At 40.7% G+C, this 21,810-nt stretch overlaps 1 protein-coding gene across 2 annotated transcripts in view; it reads right to left on the minus strand.

The window, feature by feature from the left end:
- The window catches only part of USO1 (USO1 vesicle transport factor), a 90,163-nt gene that overhangs the window by 59,545 nt on the left and 8,808 nt on the right, over positions 1 to 21,810 (minus strand). For both annotated transcript variants that reach the window (XM_051819677.3, XM_051819678.3), the window contains exons 2-4: positions 10,548 to 10,634; positions 10,399 to 10,463; positions 2,867 to 2,943 (exon numbers count right to left, since the gene is read on the minus strand). In XM_051819677.3, coding sequence (XP_051675637.1) covers positions 2,867 to 2,943; positions 10,399 to 10,463; positions 10,548 to 10,634 — 229 coding nt within the window. The remainder of the gene's footprint in view (positions 1 to 2,866; positions 2,944 to 10,398; positions 10,464 to 10,547; positions 10,635 to 21,810) is intronic.

The following is a 21,810-nucleotide window of genomic DNA, read 5'->3' on the forward strand; positions in this document are numbered from 1 at the left end:
AAATAAACCATCCTCTCCCACCTACTATATATAATTTACGAGTCCTAGGGCTGAGTTTATTTTTTACATCCTTTAGTGTGCACTTACTATAATCTGTGAAAGATAAGACCAATTAAAAAAAAAAAAACACAAAGCAGCCTTTTTGTACTGCTCTGTCCTATCCAACCAGGAACGGCTTGGCATCAGAGGAACCTCAATGTCTGCCTCTTTATTTTCAGCCAAGGGGCTCAAGCACCACAAAATGGAACGTCATGCGGCTTAAATTAAGTTAGTTTCTTTATTAAGCATAAGCAATTTTTTTATGTACCATGTAACCCAACTTTAGATAAGAATATTTCCTTCCTCATTTAGAAAAGTTAAATGTCAGAAAAATTGATGGAACAAAATGAAGTAAAATTTGGTTACTTTAATTAAGAAGAAAAGAAATTATCAATGTTAAAAGTAATTAAACTTGAAACAAATCATCAAAAAATATTAATAAGTTATAAGAATTAATGTAAAAAATGTGAGTAATAGATATTACTGTGCATGCACTATTTTAAAGGGACAATATCAATATATAAATGCTTTTAAACTGGAATACTTTCCATCCTTACTGAATATAGGTTATATATATATATATATACATATACATATAAACACACATATATGTATATATATGAAAATATTATTCTTAAATTAACTCTCAATTTTTTTCCAGGAAGTATATACAAAACAATTCTGAGTAAACTGTCCTATCAGAGAAAAAGCTTCAATTTTTTAGAAAGATACACTAGTATATTTCTTGCATTCTGAACAGTAAACAGATTTAGCAGCCATCAAAATAATAGCAATATAAGATTAACAAATATTTCTCTTCAATTAAGGAATTCTGATATACAAATTTCTGATTTTTTTTTAACCAAAATAAACATCATTTGACAGTGTCCTTTTATATTACTGGAAATTACACCTAAAAGCATCATGCATATGTAAATGCAATCTTTTACCTTCAACATCATCTGAAAAGGTAGACAAAAATAAATGAAAAGTGGGTGACAAAATATTTTTTATGTAATAGTATATACATAAATAAGAACGCAAAATATCAAATCAGCAATATCATCTCTCGAAAAAAGAGACTCATTTAAGTCAAACACGGGAGATGTCTTAAGGCAGATACAGCATATGCTGCACCTTTTGGATTATGAGACAGATTTATCATTAAAGCATTAAAAAACTTCCAAGGTGAAGAACTCTAAAATGGGGCTCCTTGTGTCAGTTAAGAATTAGCTTTTGATAAAGCCATAAAGAGAAAGTATCAACAACAGAACTGAAGCACACAAATGTATTCTTATGGGTGTTGTATCTAAGTATTGGCATGTGATCAACAATGTCTTTTTCCATGGGTACGAAATTATGTTTACCAAATATTTTTTACCCCTGAGAAATTAACAAAGTTAACTTGTTGCTAGACATCAAAAGAAAAATTTAAGAAAAAAGATAAAGTGTGAGGAATTGATTATTCAACACAGCCTACTTTTAAATGTTCCTATTACTAAAATTCTAACATTTATAGATACTTCTGCTATACTTTTATTTTAACAAAAATATGAGCAAATCAATATGTATCTATGTTTAGTAATATACTCAGAATTTCAGAAGATCATGATTTAATGCACATTAGGTTTATAAAGTAGATGACTGTCCATCCTTTTGAGTGTCTACAATAATGGAAAACCCACTAACTCCTACTGCAACAGCGTATGGCTGAGGAATGCATGCTAACAGCAGTGTGTAACGTTATTTCCTGCCTAGGTTTCTGCCATAGAACAAAATGAACACAGACTTCAAGCAAGCATTTCGCATAAACAATAAAGTAGTTAACAGACTACCTTCTTTTAAGCATGCAAGCATTTTGAAACAAAAAAGGAAAAAAAGGCTGTACTGAAGAAATGTGTGGATTTCAAATTGATTGTCTTTTCATACCAAACAGACTTAAGATAAAGCACACACACACAAAAAATTCTAAACTCAACAAGCTATTCCTCTTTGTAAATTAATATAAGTCCTCTGTAAAAAGTTTTAGGATTTATTAGGAAAAAATTCTTGAACCTTTGTACTGGTCATCTGGAAGTAACAATTATATAAAAAAGTTTTGATTTTCAATCTACAGCGAAAAATGATTATTTGGTCCAGACCTAGCTATGCACATTGCCTAATTAAGACCAAATACAAAGAGGGAAAAATATTTTTTAAAAAGTTCACAATCAGCCGGCGCCGCGGCTCAATAGGCAAATCCTCCACCTAGCAGTGCTGGCACACAGGGTTCTAGTCCCGGTCCGGCGCCGGATTCTGTCCCGGTTGCCCCTCTTCCAGGCCAGCTCTCTGCTGTGACCTAGGAAGGCAGTGGAGGATGGCCCAAGTGCTTGGGCCCTGCACCCCATGGGAGACCAGGAGAAGCACCTTGCTCCTGCCTTCGGATCAGTGCGGTGCGCTGGCCGCAGCATGCCAGCCATGGCAGCCATTGGAGGGTGACCCAACGGCAAAAGGAAGACCTTTCTCTTTGTCTCTCTCACTATCCACTCTGCCTGTCAAAAAAAAAAAAAAAAAAAAGTTCACAATCCATCTCATTATAATCTCATTATAATGTCACAAAGCAAGTATCCTAATGATACGCTTCTTGGACTAAGCCTATGTCTTTTTTAAGTCTATGTTTAACAAAAAAAAAAAAAAAAAAAAAAAAAAAAAGAAGAAGAAGAAGAAGAAGAAGAAGAAACCTTATAAATAAAATTATAAAATAAAACTAACTTGAACACCAGTAAGACTAATACAATCCAGTTAATATTATGTATAAGAAACACAGTCAGAATAACTGGAAACTTACCTACTTCTTCTTCTTCATCATTAGATATTATATTATATAGTGTGTCCAAAGCATAACCTATTATTTCAGAATCCGAACTGGAAAAAAGAAATTATTATACTTAAACACTGCCAGGTAGAGTATAAACTGTTATGTCCATTTTTAGACAGTTATTTATTAAGACTATATAAGTTATTAACTCCATTTCTAAAAACCTATTCTAAGAAAATACAGAGTACAAACTATAAAGAATGTGTAAAAGTTTATTTGTAATTGTAAAAAATCAGAAGTAACTCAAATGTCCATAAAAAGAATAGTGTGGAAATTCATACATATAAGGCAACAATGAACATTATCCAAAGATGCTTTAAAAAGTTTGTTAAAAATCTGGAACTAAAGGATATACTTTGGTACCCCCTATTTTTTAAATCCCATGCATGTATTTTTCCTAATATACATCTTCCATGAACTTAAATAAACTTATTTTTAATTCAATTTTCCACAAACTTTTTAAGGTACCCTTATGTTTTGAAAGCATATTTAATGACATGGTAGCTAAAACTCTTTCCATAAAGTCAAATGGGAGAAGAACTGAATCCAAAATTAATGGAGAGTATAATCCCATTTAGAAACTTTTGAGTGATGTATGGATATGTATACATATATACACACACATGTGTGTGCTTCAGTCTTTATATATATTTTAAATTATACATTTGTAAAATAAACCCAACTTTAAGACAGAAAAATTAGCATAACCCAGTTAATTTTATGTGTATGTATATACATATATGTGTTTATAATATATATATATGTCTATATATATATATATTAGTCATGCACACACATAATAGTATTATCTCTACTTGGACTAGTGAAGTTGTATCCCTTCTCTATACTTTATCTTCTTAAAAAAGATTGCATGTTAACATGTACTACTTATTTATTTTAAAGATTCATTTATTTATTTCAAAATCAGAACTACAGAGACAGGAAGAGACAAGAAACAGAGATGTTCCATCTGCTGGTTCATTCACTAAATGGCTGCCAACTGACTGGGCTGGGCCAGGCCGAAATCAGGAGGCAGGAGCTTCATCTGGGTCTCCCACATGGATGCAGGGGCCCGAGCCCTTGGGCCATCTTCTGCTGCTTTCCCAGGCAGATTAGCAGGAGCTGGATGGGTAGTGGAGCAGCTGGGACTTGAACTGTTGCCCATTATGAGATGCTGGTGCTGCAAGTGGCAGCTTAACCCACTACGCCACAGTAATGGCCCAATATATACTATTTATAAAATCAGGAAGTATAGGGCTTTGTAGTTGACAAATTTTGAAATCATATAGCATGGTAATGGTGTAGTGGAAAGCAAACTGAGACTAGTGCTACCAAAGACTCAGTGAATATGAAAAAGTGATCAAGAATGATAGATGGCAGGCGCCGCGGCTCACTAGGCTAATCCTCCACCTTGCGGCGCCAGCACACTGGGTTCTAGTCCCGGTCGGGGCGCCGGATTCTGTCCTGGTTGCCCCCTTCCAGGCCAGCTCTCTGCTGTGGCCAGGGAGTGCAGTGGAGGATGGCCCAAGTACTTGGGCCCTGCACCCCATGGGAGACCAGGAGAAGTACCTGGCTCCTGCCATCGGATCAGCGCGGTGCGCCGGCCGCGACGGCCATTGGAGGGTGAACCAACGGCAAAGGAAGACCTTTCTCTCTGTCTCTCTCTCTCACTGTCCACTCTGCCTGTCAAAAAAAAAAAAAAAAAAAAAAAAAAAAAAAAAAAAAAAAAGAATGATAGATGAAAACAAAGATAAGTGTCCAAAAGGGGTTCCACCCACAGGATATAAAAATCAAAAGTGGGTTTTTAAAAATACTGCTTTTCTTCGACTTTGAGACTCTGAGGGGCACCTTTTAAGAGACTAATGAAAATCTAAGAATATAAGGGAACTTCCCCAACACAATAAAGAACATCCATGAAAATCTCACAACAACATATGCAATGGTGATCAGTCATTCCTCCTCCCTAAGATCAGGAATACAGATCACCTCTATCCAGCCTTGACCTGGAGGTTCTAGCTAGAACAGTACACAGGAAATGAAATAAGTCACACCGATTAGAAAGGACAAAGCAACACTACAGCTATTTAGAGACAACCTTGTATACAGAAAATCTTGACGAATCCACTATTAGAATTAATAAATTCAGCAAAGTAACAGGAGACAAGCTCAAAACCCAATTTTACAAAACCCAATTTTATTTCTATAAATTATCAATGAATAATCAGAAAATAAAATTAAGGAATCAGCCTCAAGTAACATCAGAAAGATTTGAATATTCTGGAATACATTTTACTGAAGAAGTAAAAGTCTGTACATGCAAAACTAAAAAACATTGTTGAAAGAAACTTTACCAAGATCCTAGCAAGTGAAAAGATATCCTGTGTTCATAGATAGCAAGAAGTAATACTGTTAAAATGATAATATACCTCGGTTTGATTTAGATTCAATACAATCCCTATCAAAATCACAGCTGCCATTTTTGCAGAAATTGAGAAGCTAATCCTGAAAGTCACATAGGAATGCAAGGAATCCAGAGTAGCCAAAACAATCTTGAAAAATAACAACATGGGACCGGTGATGTAGCACAGCAGGCTAAAGCCGCAGCCTGCAGCGCTGGCACCCCATATGGTCGCCAGTTCGAGAACCAGCTGCTCCACTTCCAATCCAGCTCTCCCCTATGGCCTGGGAAAGATGGCCCCTGCACCCACGTGGGAGACATGGAAGAGGCTCCTGGCTTCGGATCAGCTCAGCTCCGGCCCTTGCGGTCATTTGGGGAGTGAACCAGCGGATGGAAGACCTCTCTCTCTCTCTGGCTCTATCTCATTCTGTAACTCTGTCTTTCAAATAAATCTCTTAAAAAAAAAAAAAACAATAAAGATGAAGGACCCACATAGCCTGATTTCAAAACTTGCTACAAAGTTACAGTAACCAGAACTGTGTGGCAGGGTAATAAAGACAGAGACAAATCAACAGAGTTCAAGGGAGAACTCAGAAATAAACAGGAACATTTATTTCACTTGGTTTTCAGCAAACCACCCAGGGTCAACTGGATATTTGCAGAAGAAGGAAGTTGAATCTCACCTCCCATCATATGCAGAAATTAATTCCAAGTAGATAAAAGACCTAAATGTAAATGCCAAGAGCTTAAAAACTAAGCAGAAAAGACAGGCTTAAATTCTCAAAACTTTGGAACAGACAATGCTCTTTTAGATAGACACCAAAACACAAGCAATAAAATAGGAGGGGGGTCTTCAAAAAGTTCACTGAAAATGTGTATTATGAAAAATTATATAGTTTCAAATTTTTGGTACCAAATAAACTTAATTCCATTTCCACGAACTTTTTGAAATACTCTGTTGAACTGCACTTCATCAAAATTAAGACTTTTTGGCTTCAAACAACACCATCAATAAAGTGAAAAGACGAGAGTCCACAGGAACTAAAGATAATATTTGCAAATCCTATATCTGATAAAGCACTTATATCCAGAATATATATTAAATGCAACAATAAAAAGACAAGTAATCCAAACTAAAATGAATCAGGATTAGAAAAGACATTTCTTCAAAAAAGATATACAAGGATGTGGAGGAACTGGACCTTCATAAATTGCTGGTGGGAATGTAAAATGGTATAGTCCTTGTGGGCGAGTTAGACAATTCTTCAAGGTCAAACAAGAAATTAAGACATGACCACTGCCGGCGCTACGGCTCAATAGGCTAATCCTCCACCTAACGGCGCTGGCACATCGGGTTCTAGTCCCGGTCAGGGCGCCGGATTCTGTCCCGGTTGCCCCTCTTCCAGGCCAGCTCTCTGCTGTGGCCCGGGAAGGCAGTGGAGGATGGCCCAAGTGCTTGGGCCCTGCACCCCATGGGAGACCAGGAGAAGCACCTGGCTCCTGGCTCCTGCCTTCAGATCAGCGCGGTGCGCCAGCCGCAGCGCACCAGCCGTGGCGAACATTGGAGGGTGAACCAATGGCAAAAAGGAAGACCTTTCTCTCTGTCTCTCTCTCTCACTATCCACTCTGCCTGTCAGAAAAAAAAAAAAAAAAAGAAAAAGAAAAAAAAAGACACGACCAGTAACTTCATGCCTAAAGATATACCCAAGGGAATCAAAAACACATATTCATATAAAAATCAGTAAACAAATGTTTGTGGAGCATTATTCATAACAATCTCAAAGTAGAAACGCCGAATGGCCATCAACTAATGTATGAATAAACAAAGTTACTATTATGTAGCTATAAAAGGAAGACTGATATATGCTAAAACATAAAACATGGATGACTGGGGGCCGGCACTGTGGCCCAGCAGATTAATGCCCTGGCCTAAAGTGCCAGCATCCCATATAGGTGCTGGTTCGAGACCAAGCTGCTCCACTTCTGATCCAGCTCTCTGCTATGGCCTGGGAAAGCAGTAAGAAGATGGCCCAAGTCCTTGGGTCCCTGCACCCGCATGGGAGACCTGGAAGAAGCTCCTGGCTCCTGGTTTCGGATCAGTGCATTTCTGGCCATTGCGGCCATCTGGGGAGTGAACCATCGGATGGAAGATTCCACTCTCTCTCTCTGCTTCTCCTCTCTCTGTGTAAATCTGACTTTCAAATAAATCAATCAATCTTTAAAAAAAAAAAAGATGGCTGACTCTTAACGAAGTATGTTAAGGGAAAGAAGTATTACACAAAAGGCCACGTATCATGATTCCATTTGTATCAAGTTTACAAAAGAGTAAAATCTTATAAAGCCAGAAAACAGTGGTTGCCAGGTCCTAGCAGGAAGAAGGAATAGAGAATGAAAGCTAACAGACAACGAGATTTGGTTTTGGTTTGATAGTGACCACAGCCCCTTACAATAGTCATCTATAGGGAAAGCAGACCCATGGTCAGATGGACAGCTTCACGTCACGCCAAGAAAGGAAATGCAACTATCTGTGATGCAGCCAAGGATGAAGGGATTTGGTGGAAGGATTCTGGGTGGTAGAACGGCCAGGAGAAGCAGCATGAAACAGAAACAACAATAAGAGCACGTGGAAAGAGAAATGGCTGCAGAATAGAGACATCTGCAGTCAATAACATCAAAAAAACAAAACAACAACAAAACCTTCACAGAATACTTTGAAAACAGAGAGAAAAAAAATATCAGAGGCAAATGGGAAGGAGAAGCACAAGAGAGGGAATGAAACATAAGAATGCTCACAGGAAGGTTTGCTTTTTGGTTACCACAGAGTCACAGCAGCACTTAGCAGTTCCTGACGAAATTATCTGTTCACAAATTCACAAAGCCATGTGGTGTACCACACTTGCAAGCACAGTGCCTGGCACACAGTAAATGCTTTCTTAAAAAGTCCATTAACTGCTATCACGCACATCTACATGTATTTTCTGCTGGGAACTAAAAATGACACTTTGACCTCTTCTGCCTTCCTGTTCTACTTTAAAGCATGCTTAAGATTACACTGGATGCAGCTGGATAATCCAGCGCACTCTTCCCATCTGAAGTACTTAACTCAGTCACACTCGCAATGTTCCTTTTGCCATTTAATATAACATTCAGAGACCACAGGGATTTGGCTATAGACATCTTGAGGGAGGAGGCATTATTCTACCTATGAAAGTTACCTAATGTGATGTCCTGATGTTTCCAATGCCTTTATTCAAGTACATTAGACTTAGTTGGTTCCTTTGAAGGTAGCCAATCCGAGTCACAGTGGGGAGAAGCTGAGAGGTCCTAACTGGGATGAACAAGCAGCTGATTATTGCTGAAATACAACTGAATGGGAAGCTACAAGTCTGGACATATAGCTAGTACCCAGGTTTTTTTAAAAGCTTACATTCTGTCCTTTGAGAAATTTGGACTTCACACTACACTGAGCTTATGCAATGCATTATAAATAGGTGACTGACAGATTTGCATTTCAGAAGGACAATACTTGGAATGTGTAGAATGAATGGAGGGACAAAGGATCAAAGGCAAACAGTACAGATTGAAAATGATAGCTTTCAACTGTGTCCAAAACTCTTTGGTATGCCTCCCTTTAAAAGGCAGAACCTAATTTTTGATAACTGCAATGTGGTGGAACTGGTGGTACACGACTTCTGAGACTAAGTCATGAAAGGCATTTTGGCTTTCTCTGTTCTCTTCCTAGGATTGCTTGGGGGGAAGCTGGCTGCCATATCATAAGGATACTCAAGCAGCCCCACAGCTTGGGGAGGAAGATCCAATCAGGCCTTTAGATGACTACAGCCCTGCCTGGCATCTTGACTCTAACCTCCTAAGAGCCCCTGAGCCTACCTAGATAAGCCACTCCTCAATTCCTGATCCACCGAAACTGAGATAATAAATACTTCTTATTTTGAGTTACTCAGTTTTCAAGGAATTTGTTAGCTAAAAATGACTAAGCCAGAGGCTATGAACATGGTTTAGATGATTGTTACTGAAGGCTAGAATTAAGGTTAACAAAGGAAATGGAAAGGAAATCAAGGATTCCAGCTGTTTTGGGGGTCTAGCTAGGCGTAACGGGTTAAGGAGGAGGATGAGTTAAACAGGAAGCCTTCAATTCTGGCTTGAATGGAAAGGTACTACCAACTGGGATAAATTCAGGATAAAAGGTAATGGAAGTGGGTAAACATTTTGAATTTGAGGTACCTGTGAGAGATGTTGGTATAGTAGAAATGTCTGAAGAGCAATTAAATCTTTTAAGACATAGTCAACAAGAGGTAAGAGTTGAAAGTTATCCATGCACAATTAAAAACAAAGATGCAGAGAGGCCAGTGCTGTGGTATAGCAGGTAAACCACCACCTATAGTGCCACTATCCCATATGGGCACCAGTTTAAGTCCTGGCTGCTCCACTTCCAATCCAGCTCTGTTATGGCCTGGGAAAGCAGCAGAAAATGGCCCAAGTGCTTGGGCCCCTGCACCCATGTGGGAGACCTCGAAGAAGTTCCTGGCTTAGGACAGGCACAGCTCTGGCCATTGGGGCTAATTGGGGAGTGAACCAGCGGACAGAAGACCTCTCTCTCTGCCTCTCCTTCTCTATGTAACTGACTTTCAAATAAATAAATAAATAAATCTTAAAAAAAAAAAAAACCCACAGATACAGATAAAGCCCTTAAAAATAGAAAGAGCTACAAACCAGCTGAATCATCTTCTCCTGAAGACTTGCTCAGATTTAACCCTTCACTCTTATATCTGCAGTTTATTTCCCTAAAAATTAAGTCTAGATAACTGATACACTATAATATCAATTAGTATCAAAACAGCCATTTCCCCAAATACCCAAAACCTACACCTTTAATTAACAGTTAATTCATTCCATTTTTATGTCCCAAAGCTTAACACGATGGCTTGAAACCAGTGTCTAATAAATATTTATTGAAATGACAACTGAAAATAAAATTTAATAGCTTTAGTATGTTAGTAACTTCTGACCAGTGATACTGACTTAAAACAATTTAGCTAAAAGTTCAACAAAAACTAGGAAGAAAAATCATTTAAAAAAGACCTACCGATCTGTTTGTAAAACATGGATTAGGTGTTCCATAGCTTGGATACCCACTTCCAAGCGGTATTTCTGCACATAAGAAAAGAAAAATGTTATTAAAGAAATTAATATTCAATTTAACAAAACTCAGAAATTTAACAAAGTATTACAGACCTTAGATAATGATTTGAGAGCACGCACAGCATTTCTTCGATCATCCAGTAAAGTAGATGAAGCTACTCTGTCACAAAGCTTTTGAATCTGTCAAAGCAAAAATAACATTACGACATGAGAAAGGAGACTATAAAGTTCCCCAAATTTCAACCAATTTTGAAAATAAATCAGCAAATGAGATGTTGTAGAAACAGTCTTCAAAAATCTAGGTATCGTTTTAAGCGGTATTATAATCTCATTACAAAAATCAAACACATTTTTTTCTCAGAGATCTGAAAAGTGGGAAAGGGTGAAGGAAAAGTCAATGAAAGTCAATCACATAAATTGAGTAATTAAGAAATCATTAGAATCAGTTTTCTTTTATTTATTTATTTGCAAGGCAGTTAGACAGTGAGAGAGACAGAGAGAAAGGTCTTCCTTTTTCTCTTGGTTCACCCCCCAAGTGGCCGCTATGGTCAGCGTGTTGCAGCTGGCATGCTGCGCTGATCTGAAGGCAGGAGCCAGGTGCTTCTCCTGGTCTCCCATAGGGTGCAGGGTCCAAGGACTTGGGCCATCCTCCACTGCACTCCCGGGCCATAGCAGAGAGCTGGCCTGGAAGAGGAGCAACCAGGACTGAACCGGCGCCGCGACCAGGACTAGAACCTGGGGTGCTGGCGCCACAGGCGGAGGATTAGCCTAGTGAGCCACGGCGCCGGCCTAGAATCAGTTTTCTAAACATATCTGCTATGACTGTTTTAACCAAACAGGATGCATAATCCAACAGGGTTATGCTGCAAGATAGAAAGTTACTTAATTTTTTTTAAAATAACAATTGTTTAACCATATAAATTTATCCTAACATTTCCACTCTACGTTTCTAACATTTCCACTCTAGGTTATAAGGAAAGTTAAAAACTATACATATCAAAAATGTAAGGTTTTAGGAGTGCCTCCAAATGTGGAAGGAAAAAATATTTCTATGATAAAATATATGAATTAAAATTCAAACTGAATTTTAAAATAATTCTTGGAGTATTATTTGCAGCAGAAAAAATTGGAATCAAACAACTGTCCATCAACAAAATAAAAGCTGAATAAGTTGAGATATATTATTTGGTGAAATACTATGCAACTGTTCAAAAGAATTAACTGTACTTATGCAAAAATACCATGACATAATAAACAGTGAGGGGAAAAAAAAAGCAAATTATAAAACTAAATGTAAATTATGGGTGTAGTGAAGCAAATGTACCAAACTCTGTTTTGTACCAAAGTCTGTAAAGACTTTGGTGGGGTAGGCATCTGGCCTAGTGGTTAAGATGCCCCCATCTCATGACAGTATGTGGGTTTGAGCCTCATTTCCACTACTGATTACAGCTTCCTGCTAAATGTGCACCTTGGGAGACCGTAGGCGATGATGGTTCTAGCAGCAGAGTCTGTGCCACCCACACAGGGAGACATGGATTGAGTTCCTGGGTCCTGGCTTTGGCCTGGCCCAGCCCTGGCCATTGTGGGCATTTGAATGGGAACTCTCTCCTTCTGTCAGTGAACCTCTCACTCTCTCTTTGTGTCTCTCAAATAGTTAAATATATAAAATTTGAAAAATTATTTTGGAAACCTAGAGCTATAAAACTTTTATAAGAAAGCATAGGATAAAAATCCCAGTGACCTCTTATTAGGCAGACATCTCAAATGCATACAAGAGTGCATAAAAGAATAACATAATAAATTGGACTTCGCGTCTCTTCAAAAATCACTACACTAAGAGCATGTAAATGGTAAGCTACAGACTGGGTGAAAATATATGGAAAATACCTTATAAAGAAGATATTTTTTAAAAAAAACTGCTATATTCAGGCCCCTTTTAAGCTCAGATATTTATCATAAGTTATCATATATTCCTTAATGATGGCTCTTACAAAAATTCTATAAAATGAAATCCTGGTTTGCCCCTCAAATGTTTATACCTTATGTAAAACATGAATGATGTTTAAATACACACAGCATTTTCCAAATTATGTTTTGCAGGCTTTCAGTGTCCTAGAAGATATTAATAGAATTTCTGTGATCACAGAGCAAGTGAGAAACACAGGGCTTTACAAAATTAAATCGGTTTCTGCACTGCAGGATTTCTAAGAGCCTCTTCTGTGCTGATTTGTATTTCTTCATACTGCAGAGAAAGTAAGACAACTGAGTCTGGCTTTACTTTCTTACTCATTCTAACTGTTCACATTTAGAAATCATTCTACATTAAACTGTATTTACTTTGACAATTATATTGTTTTTTTCAAAATGGAATCAATATAACTATTAAACTGATCAACTTTTTTTTTTTTTTTTTTAAATTTTTGACAGGCAGAGCGGATAGTGAGAGAGACAGAGAGAAAGGTCTTCCCTTTGCCGTTGGTTCACCCTCCAATGGCCGCCACAGCTGGCATGTTGCGGCCAGCGCACCGCGCTGATCCAAAGGCAGGAGCCAGGTACTTCTCCTGGTCTCCCATGCAGGTGCAGGGCCCAAGCACTTGGGCCATCCTCCACTGCCTTCCCGGGCCACAGCAGAGAGCTAGCCTGGAAGAGGGGCAACCGGGACAGAATCCAGCGCACCGACTGGGACTAGAACCTGGTGTGCCAGCGCCGCTAGGTGGAGGATTAGCCTAGTGAGCCGTGGCGCTGGCCAATCAACTTTTTTTTTAACCATTAGGAAAACTACTTCTCATCTTTTGAAAACACCAATGTCATTACTCTCCGTTTGAAGAATTTCTTAATCCAAAAACAGTTTTCATGAGTAGCACTGCAATTCGCTCTACCTGGGTCTTGGACATTTTTTTGTTATTTTTTCAAGGTAGTTTACAGTTGATGATTATAAGCAGGGAATTTTCTCTATGCATTTTTTGGCCTCAAGCACTGGTTCTAGGTTTGGAATTCTTACCACCTTTCAAGTATGTAATCCAAGTACCACTCAGGGTTTGAGCTCTACTCTCAGCCGCAATTTCAGCTAGCGTATATAGGTACCTGTGCCAAATAATGATTTTTGAAGTCTAGAAGCTCTTTAATCATTGAAAGCAAAAACGTAAAGCTAAGTGATGTTTGTGGATGTAGGAATAATGGAGGGTGATGATCATAATCCTGGAGTTTGGGGGTTTGTTTTGTTCTTATTTTCAATTCTTATTTTATGTTCTAAACAAGCTAACGTTTGAGCCCTATTAATTAAAAAAAAAAAAAAAAAAAAAAAAAAAGGCCATAAGAGAGGCCAGCACCATGGCTTACTAAGCTAATCCTCTACCTACGGCACTGGCACTCCAGGTTCTAGTCCCAGTTGGGGTGCCAGTTCTGTCCTGGTTGCTCCTCTTCCAGTTCAGCTCTCTGCTGTGGCCCGGGAAGGCAGTGGAGGATGGCCCAAGTGCTTGGGCCCTGCACCCACATGGGAGACCGGGAGGAAGTGCCTGACTTCTGGCTCCGGATCGGTGCAGTGCACCAGCCATGGTGGCTATTTGGGAAGTGAACCAACGGAAGGAAGACCTTTCTCTCTGTCTCTAACTCTGCCTGTCAAAAAAAAAAAAAAAAAAGCTGTGAGAGATACACAAAGACAATCTGAATTTCAGTCATTATGAAGGTACATACAAGTTAAAATAGCAATGAGATCTTTTTTTCTTTTTTTTTTTTTTCTTTGACAGGCAGAGTGGACAGTGAGAGAGACAGAAAGGTCTTCCTTTTGCTGTTGGTTCACCTCCCAGTGGCCGCTGCGGCCGGCGCATCGTGCTGATCCGAAGCCAGGAGCCAGGTGCTTCTCCTGGTCTCCCATGCGGGTGCAGGGCCCAAGGACCTCTACTGCACTCCCGGGCCACAGCAGAGAGCTGGCCTGGAAGAGGAGCAACCGGGACAGATTCTGGTGCCATGACGGGGACTAGAACCCGGCGGCGCCAGCTGAGATCTTTTTTTCAGTCACAAAAATTAAGAATAAAAATGAGTACCGTGAACTAAATGACTCCAGTTTTATAAAACAGAAAAGCAGACAGAATCAACCCATGCCACCAGAAGTCAATTTAGTGATTACTCTCGGGAGTCACTAAGTGGCGCACATAGAGGACCTCTGAGTGCTGGTAACATTCAGTTCTTTTATCAGAGTGGTTACAGCACTTTTTCACTTTGCGAAAATTTATAGAAGCTTATTTTTTCTGTAAAGTTCAATAAAGATCTTTTAAATAGTACTATAAATGATAAACAAAGAGATAATGAACCTACTCATTTTCTGTCAAAGTGAAGGGAACTAAAAAAGCTGCAGTTTGGCAAAAACTATTGAAACTAAAACCGCTCATACCCTTTTGGCCAAGTAGCACCTGGGCCTCTGTGACATCCCAAGAAGTAAAACTACATCACCAAAGGGAGTGTCCACTAGGTTGGACTTTTACATTTTTTTTTTTATTTGAAAGGCAGAGAGAGAGAGAAAGAGAGAAAACGAGGGACAGAAAGAGGGAGGGAGCGAGCAAGTGAGCGCAAGAGCATGCTCTCGTATCTACTGGTTCACTCCCTAAAATGCCAGCAAGGCTGGGATCAAATCTGGGAGCCAATCCAGGTCTCCCATGTGGGTGGCAGGAACCCAGTTATTTGAGCCATCACCACTGCTTCCCAGGGTCTCTATTAGATGAAAGCTGGAATCAGGAGCAGCGGCTGGAATCCAATTCAGGTACCTGTGATGCGGGAGGGATGCAACTGTCTTAATACTAGGTTACATGCCCCCTCCTAGTTTGACTTTTATTGGAGAAAAGACAGAAACTCTTAGTTTAAATTTTTGTTTTCTGTCTTCTATTATAGCAGCTGAACAAAGCAATGCACCCCAAAATATACTGCCATTTTGGTAGCACGGTCAGATTCTGACTGAGCTAGGATGTTGCACTCCAAAGCCCATATTCCTCCTCCTTGCAGAGAAATGAGTCCAAGCTTGTGCTGCAAACTACAGGAACTGCAAGGTTTTGTTTTGTTTTGTTTTTTTTTGGTAAATAGGGGGATATTGTAAAGCAGTCCCCATGAACAGCTCCGCTTGCTCTACAGTCCACTAAGGACCCTGACTAGCCTGACTACCAGCCCAGCCAGGGTGGGTAGTTCCTTGTTCTAAGGCAGCTGGAGCCTTACTCTAGGACACCCATCATCAGAAGCTACCAACTACATAAGGAAAAATCAGCACTAAAAAATTACTTCAGAAAATGACAGGAATTAATGCACTCTTTCTTTTAGAATTAAACTTGCTGAGATGACAAGCTGGAGTAGAAAGAAATGAGACTGAAAAGCACACATCAGCTCATGATAACGACAATAAAGTAAATAAAAAATCAGGGCAGTAGAAATGGGCAAAGGCACGAAGGGTTTTGAGACCCTTAAAATAATCAAGACTGAATTTAAGAGGCCAGGCATCCTCAAGGGTGTCTGGGACAGTCACTGTATGAATTCAACTTCTAAAACACATTTCCTAGAGCGATATATACACACATACAGTCAAGTACAAGAACAATCACTGCAGCACTGCAATAGCAAAAGAAACAAAACAGAAATACTCTAAATGTCTATTCATGGAGGCCTTTCCTTTTATACACTTCTACAGCTTTTCTGTAAACAGGAGTGCAAATAATGTTTTTCTATAATAAAAAAAGAACCAGAATCTAAGCCTGATATCATGAATCAGCAATCACCCTTTAAAAAAAATAAAAAGGTTTACTTTATTTATTTGAAAGGTAGAGTGAAACAAACAGAGGGAAGAGACAGAAAGAGATCTTCCATCTGCTGGTTCCCTCTCCAAATGGCTGGGATGGTTGGGGCTATGCCAGGCCAAAGCCAGGAGCCTGGTACTCCACCAGAATCTCCCATGTGGGTGGCAGGGGTCCAAGTACTCAGGCCATTTTCTCCTGCCTTCACAACATTAGTCAGGAGCTGGACTGGAAGCAGTGTAGGCAGGACTCCTACTGGTGCTATGACAGGGGGTGCTGATGTTGCAGGCAGTGGTTTAACCCGATGTGCCACAACGCTGTGTATCCTGGGAAGCAGCAGGTGATGGCTTAAATAGGTAACTTCCTGCCACCCATCTGGGAGAACTGGACTGAGTTCCCAACTCCTGACTTCAGCCTGGCCCAGCCCCAGCTGTTACAAACATTTGGGGAGTAAACCAGTAGACTGGAGATCTCTGCCTATCTCTCTTCCTACATGTCTGCTTTTGAAAGACATTAAATAAAACTTTTTTTTTTAAAGTTACTAGAAAAGTGAAATCACACATGCTCATGAGCATATAAAAGATAAATTCTGTGTTTTTTTTTTTTTAATTAGAACCAACATCTATACAATTATTCATTTGTATAGAACTTTCAAATGCTTAGCCTCAATTTCCAAACTTTACTTAATCACAGACTACTGCTGTTAGGTTACAGTGACCGTGGCCCCCATGAAACTTGCAACACTATTATTTGTTCAGTGAATGAATGAATGAATGACATTACTAACTTCACTGTATTGCAACATTGACCTTTGACCACCTCAAACCCCAGAGTGTTTACTCTGGAAAGCTGCACACTGAACTATATTAGAGATTACTCCTGGTGATAAGAAATGAAACTGAGGGAAGAAAGGGGCGACTTTAGACTATACACTATTTAAAATTAGTGTATTTGCAATAAGCATGTTTTCACTATTGCTTCAATAACTCAAAGGAAAAAAATTACAAAAAATTTCAGAATATTAGACCTTGCTTCTATCCTATTATCTGCTTCAACATTCCATCTGATTGACTCACTGTTCATCTGCTTTCTGAAAATGTTCAATTCTTGTTTTCCATGGTAGTTATGTTCTCAAAAGTCACCAGGAACACTGGATTAGTGAATACTGAAACAAAGATCCTAAGGGAATTACAAGGTTAGTTAGTCCCTTGCAAGACCATCTCGTCACATTTCTGACCACAGGTAAGACAGAAAACTAGTCTTAGGTGCATTTCATTTAAAGAGGTATTTCATTTAAAACTGTCAGCATGCATGCCTGAGTCCAGGTGGACGGCACTACAGCTCACACCTGAATGAAGCCTGTCTAACACACCCACCTTCCCTGTAAGGCACATCACAGCTCTCCTGTGCTTAGAACTCTAGACAGCACAACAATCCCCACCCCCAAGGGTGGCTAGAAGTTATTTTTCTTTTCTTTTTTTATTTGACAGAGTTTTATATATATATATATATATATATATATATATATATTTTATATATATATATATATATATATAGAGAGAGAGAGAGAGAGAGAGAGAGAAAGGTCTTCCTTCAGTTGGTTCAACCCCCAAATGGCCCCTACAGCCGGCGCTATGCCGATCCAAAGCCAGGAGCCAGGTGCTTCTTCCTGGTCTCCCACACGAGTGCAGGCGCCCAAGCACCTGGGCCATCCTCCACTGCCTTCCCGGGCCACAGCAGAGAGCTGGACTGGAAGAGGGGCAACTGGGACTAGAACCCGGACCCATGTGTGCTGCAGGCTGGAGGATTAACCAAGTGAGCCAGGGCTCACTTTTCTTTTTTAAATGTGTGTTTATTTATTTAAAAGAAAGAGAGAGTGAGAGTGAAAGAGGTCTTCCTCTCACTGTTCACTCCCCAAACGGCTGCAACAGCCAGGGCTGGCCAAAGCTGAAGCCAGGAGCCAGGAACTCCATCTAGGTCTCCCAAACAGGTGGCAGGGACCCAAGAACTTGGGCTGTCTTCTGCTGCATGGAGTTGGATTGGAAACGGAGCAGCTGGGAATCCAACTGCTGCTCATATGCATATGGGATGCCAGTGTCAACACAGGCAGTGGCCACAACACAGGGAGTGGGGTGGGGGGTGGCATTAAAATTTTATTTGCAAAGCAATAAAGGACACAGAACACAGACAGATCCTCCATCCACTGGTTCATTCCCCAAATGCCTTCAACAGCCATGGCTTGGTAAGGCAGGAACCCAAGTACTTAAGTTATCATCTGCTGCCTCCCAGTAGAAAGTTAGATAGAAGTAGAGGCAGGATTCAATCCCAGGAATTCCAAAATGGGATGCGGGGATTAATTTTTGTGCCTGCCTGCCTGCCTGCCTGCCTCTGGGGTCATTTTTAACAAGAAAATCCCCACTCAAAAAAAAAAATCAACAAAATGCAGAAAACATAATACTAAAAAGACTACACAAAGGCCATTTATTGACATTATGCATTGAAATAAGACAGGCCATGACCTTGTTTGACCTCATCTGGGAATGTGTACATTAGTGACTCCAATTTTTCACTGCTCTATCCATGTCCATGACAGTCATTGACTCCGGGGTTACAAGTACATTTTAGTGAGCAGGTGATTTTGCAAATAAGTAATTGATGAATAATAAGGACAACTCTACATTAAATACATTCTAAGTCAGTCCATCATCTGCAAAATGCAAAGGTAAATTAGCGCCGGCGTCACAGCTCAATAGGCTAATCCTCCACCTGCGGAGCTGGCACACCGTGTTCTAGTCCCGATTGGGGCGCCGGATTCTGTCCCGGTTGCCCCTCTTCCAGGCTAGCTCTCTGCTGTGGCCCGGGAAGGCAGTGGAGGATGGCCCAGGTGCTTGGGCCCTGCACCCCATGGGAGACCAAGAGAGGCACCTGGCTCCTGCCTTTGTATCAGCGTGGTGCGCTGGCTGCAGCACACTGGCCGTGGCGGCCATTGGAGGGTGAACCAATGGCAAAAGGAAGACCTTTCTCTCTGTCTCTCTCTCTCACTGTCCACTCTGCCTGTCAAAAAAAAAAAAAAAAAAAAAAAAAAGGTAAATTAGATGTACTCTAAGGTTACACGATATTTAAAACTTAGAATACCTCAAAAATACTTAATTTTATCTAATAAGCAACCATGTATTATACATACTATACTATTTGACAAATGTATTTGCTTTATATAGTTTTTAAAATAATTTTTAAAGGCTGGCGCCGCGGCTCACTAGGCTAATCCTCCACCTTGCAGCACCAGCACACGGGGTTCTAGTCCCAGCTGGGGCGCCGGAATATGTCCCGGTTGCCCTTCTTCCAGGCCAGCTCTCTGCTGTGGCCCGGGAGTGCAGTGGAGGATGGCCCAAGTGCTTGGGCCCTGCACCCCATGGGAGACCAGAAGTAAGTACCTGGCTCCTGCCATCGGATCAGCGCGGTGCACCGGCCACAGCGCGCCGGCCACGGCGGCCTTTGGAGGGTGAACCAACAGCAAAGGAAGACCTTTCTCTCTGTCTCTCTCTCTCACTGTCCACTCTGCCTGTCAAAAAAAAAAAAAAATAATAATAATTTTTAAGCCAACATCTTAAAGCTGAACGATTCACATAGAAATACAGATTTCTATATTTTCTTGAAAAAATATTGGCACTAATTATAGCTAACACCATACTTCACACAATTTAATAAATCAACAATTTTAAGATTCTTAGTCTTTTTTTTTTTTTTTTTTTTTTGACAGGCAGAGTGGACAGTGAGAGAAAGAGACAGAGAGAAAGGTCTTCCTTTGCTGTTGGTTCACCCTCTGATGGCCGCCACGGCCAGCGCACCGCGCTGATCCAATGGCAGGAGCCAGGTGCTTTTCCTGGTCTCCCATGGGGGGCAGGGCCCAAGCACTTGGGCCATCCTCCTCTGCACTCCCTGGCCACAGCAGAGAGCTGGCCTGGAAGAGGGGCAACCGGGACAGAATCCGGCGCTCCGACTGGGACTAGAACCCGGTGTGCTGGCCCCGCAAGGCGGAGGATTAGCCTAGTGAGCCGCGGCGCTGGCAGATTCATAGTCTTTTAATATATTACCAAGAAAAAATAATACCCCCCAATTATACTTTAAAGATGCATCCTGATTTCAGATACTAATATGCATCTCAGAACTGGTAAAATGTGGCATAACAGCACTTACTATGTGCTCTGCTCTAAGGTGTCATATATATTTGTTTTAAGATTTATTTATTTATTTGAAAGAGTTACACAGAGAAGGATGGAGAGGCAGAGAGAGAGAGAGAGAGAGAGAGAGGTCTTCAATCCACTGGTTCATTCCCCAACTGGCTGCAACAGCCAGAGCTGAGCTGATCCAAAGCCAGGAGCCAGGAGCCTCCTCCGGGTCTCCCATAAGGGTGCAGGAGCCCAATGACTTGGGCCATTTTCTACTGCTTTCCCAGGCCATAGCAGAGAGCTGGATCAGAAGTGGAGCAACCGGGTCTCCAACCGGCGCCCATACGGGATGCTGGCACTGCAGGCGGTGGCTTTACCTGCTACGCCAGGCGCCAGCCCCAAGTGTCATATTTTAAAATTAATCTAAACTTCACAAAAACCTGTAAAGTACTATTACTGACAATATGAGAAATAACTTGCTCATATTTATAGAATCATTTAATTAGGTGGTGGGATGGAATTCAACACCAACTTACACTGCTCTGAGGGCTAGCGCTGAGACGTAGTTGGCTAAGTTTTGGCTTGTGGCACCAGCATGCCATATGACCATCAGTATCCCATACGACTGTCGGTTCATGTCCCAGCTGCTCCTCTTCTGATCCAGCTCTCTGCCACTGGCCCAGGAAAGCAGCAGAAGATGGCCCAAGTGCTTGGAACCCTACTCCTACGTGGGAGACTGGTAAGAAGCTCCTGGCTTCTGGTTTCTGATTGGCCAGGCTCTAACCTTGTGCCCATTTGGGGATTGGACCAGTGGATGGAAGACATTTCTGTCTCTCCCCCTCTGTCTGCAGCTCTACTTCTCAAATAAATAAAATGGAAAAAAAAAAAAAAAGTTGAGGCTCTGGGCCTATACTACTGGAGGCAACACCTGGGTAGAGCCAAGCAATGACTACTTCTTCATATCAGGACATGCAGGCTCCAGTTTCTTTTATTTGAAAGGTAGCTCGAGAGAGAGAGAGAGAGAGAGAGAGAGAGAGAGAAATATCTTCTATCAGCTGGGTCACTCCCCAAATAACCTCAATAGCCAGGGCTGGGCCAAACAGAAGCCAGGAGTTTCCTCCAGGTCTTCCACGTGGGTGCATGGGCCCAAGCACTTGGGCCATTTTCTGCTGCTTTCCCAGGCACATTAGCAAAGAGCTGGATCAGAAGTGGAGCAACTAAGACCTGAACCATTGCCCAGATGGGATGCCAGTGCTGCAGACAGCAGCTTAACCAGCTATGCCTCAACGCCTTCACCCCCAGTTTCAACCCAAACCTCTGCTCTTTTCTCTGAGCTCATCTACTTCCTTGATGCTGTCTAAATGAAATTTGAGTTTGTGATTCTTAGACAAAACAGGGTTCTATATACTCACAAAA

The sequence above is a fragment of the Oryctolagus cuniculus genome, chromosome 8 (genome assembly GCF_051225735.1).
Source record: "Oryctolagus cuniculus isolate XC-2025 breed Fujian yellow rabbit chromosome 8, ASM5122573v1, whole genome shotgun sequence".
In the NCBI taxonomy this organism is placed as follows: domain Eukaryota; kingdom Metazoa; phylum Chordata; class Mammalia; order Lagomorpha; family Leporidae; genus Oryctolagus; species Oryctolagus cuniculus.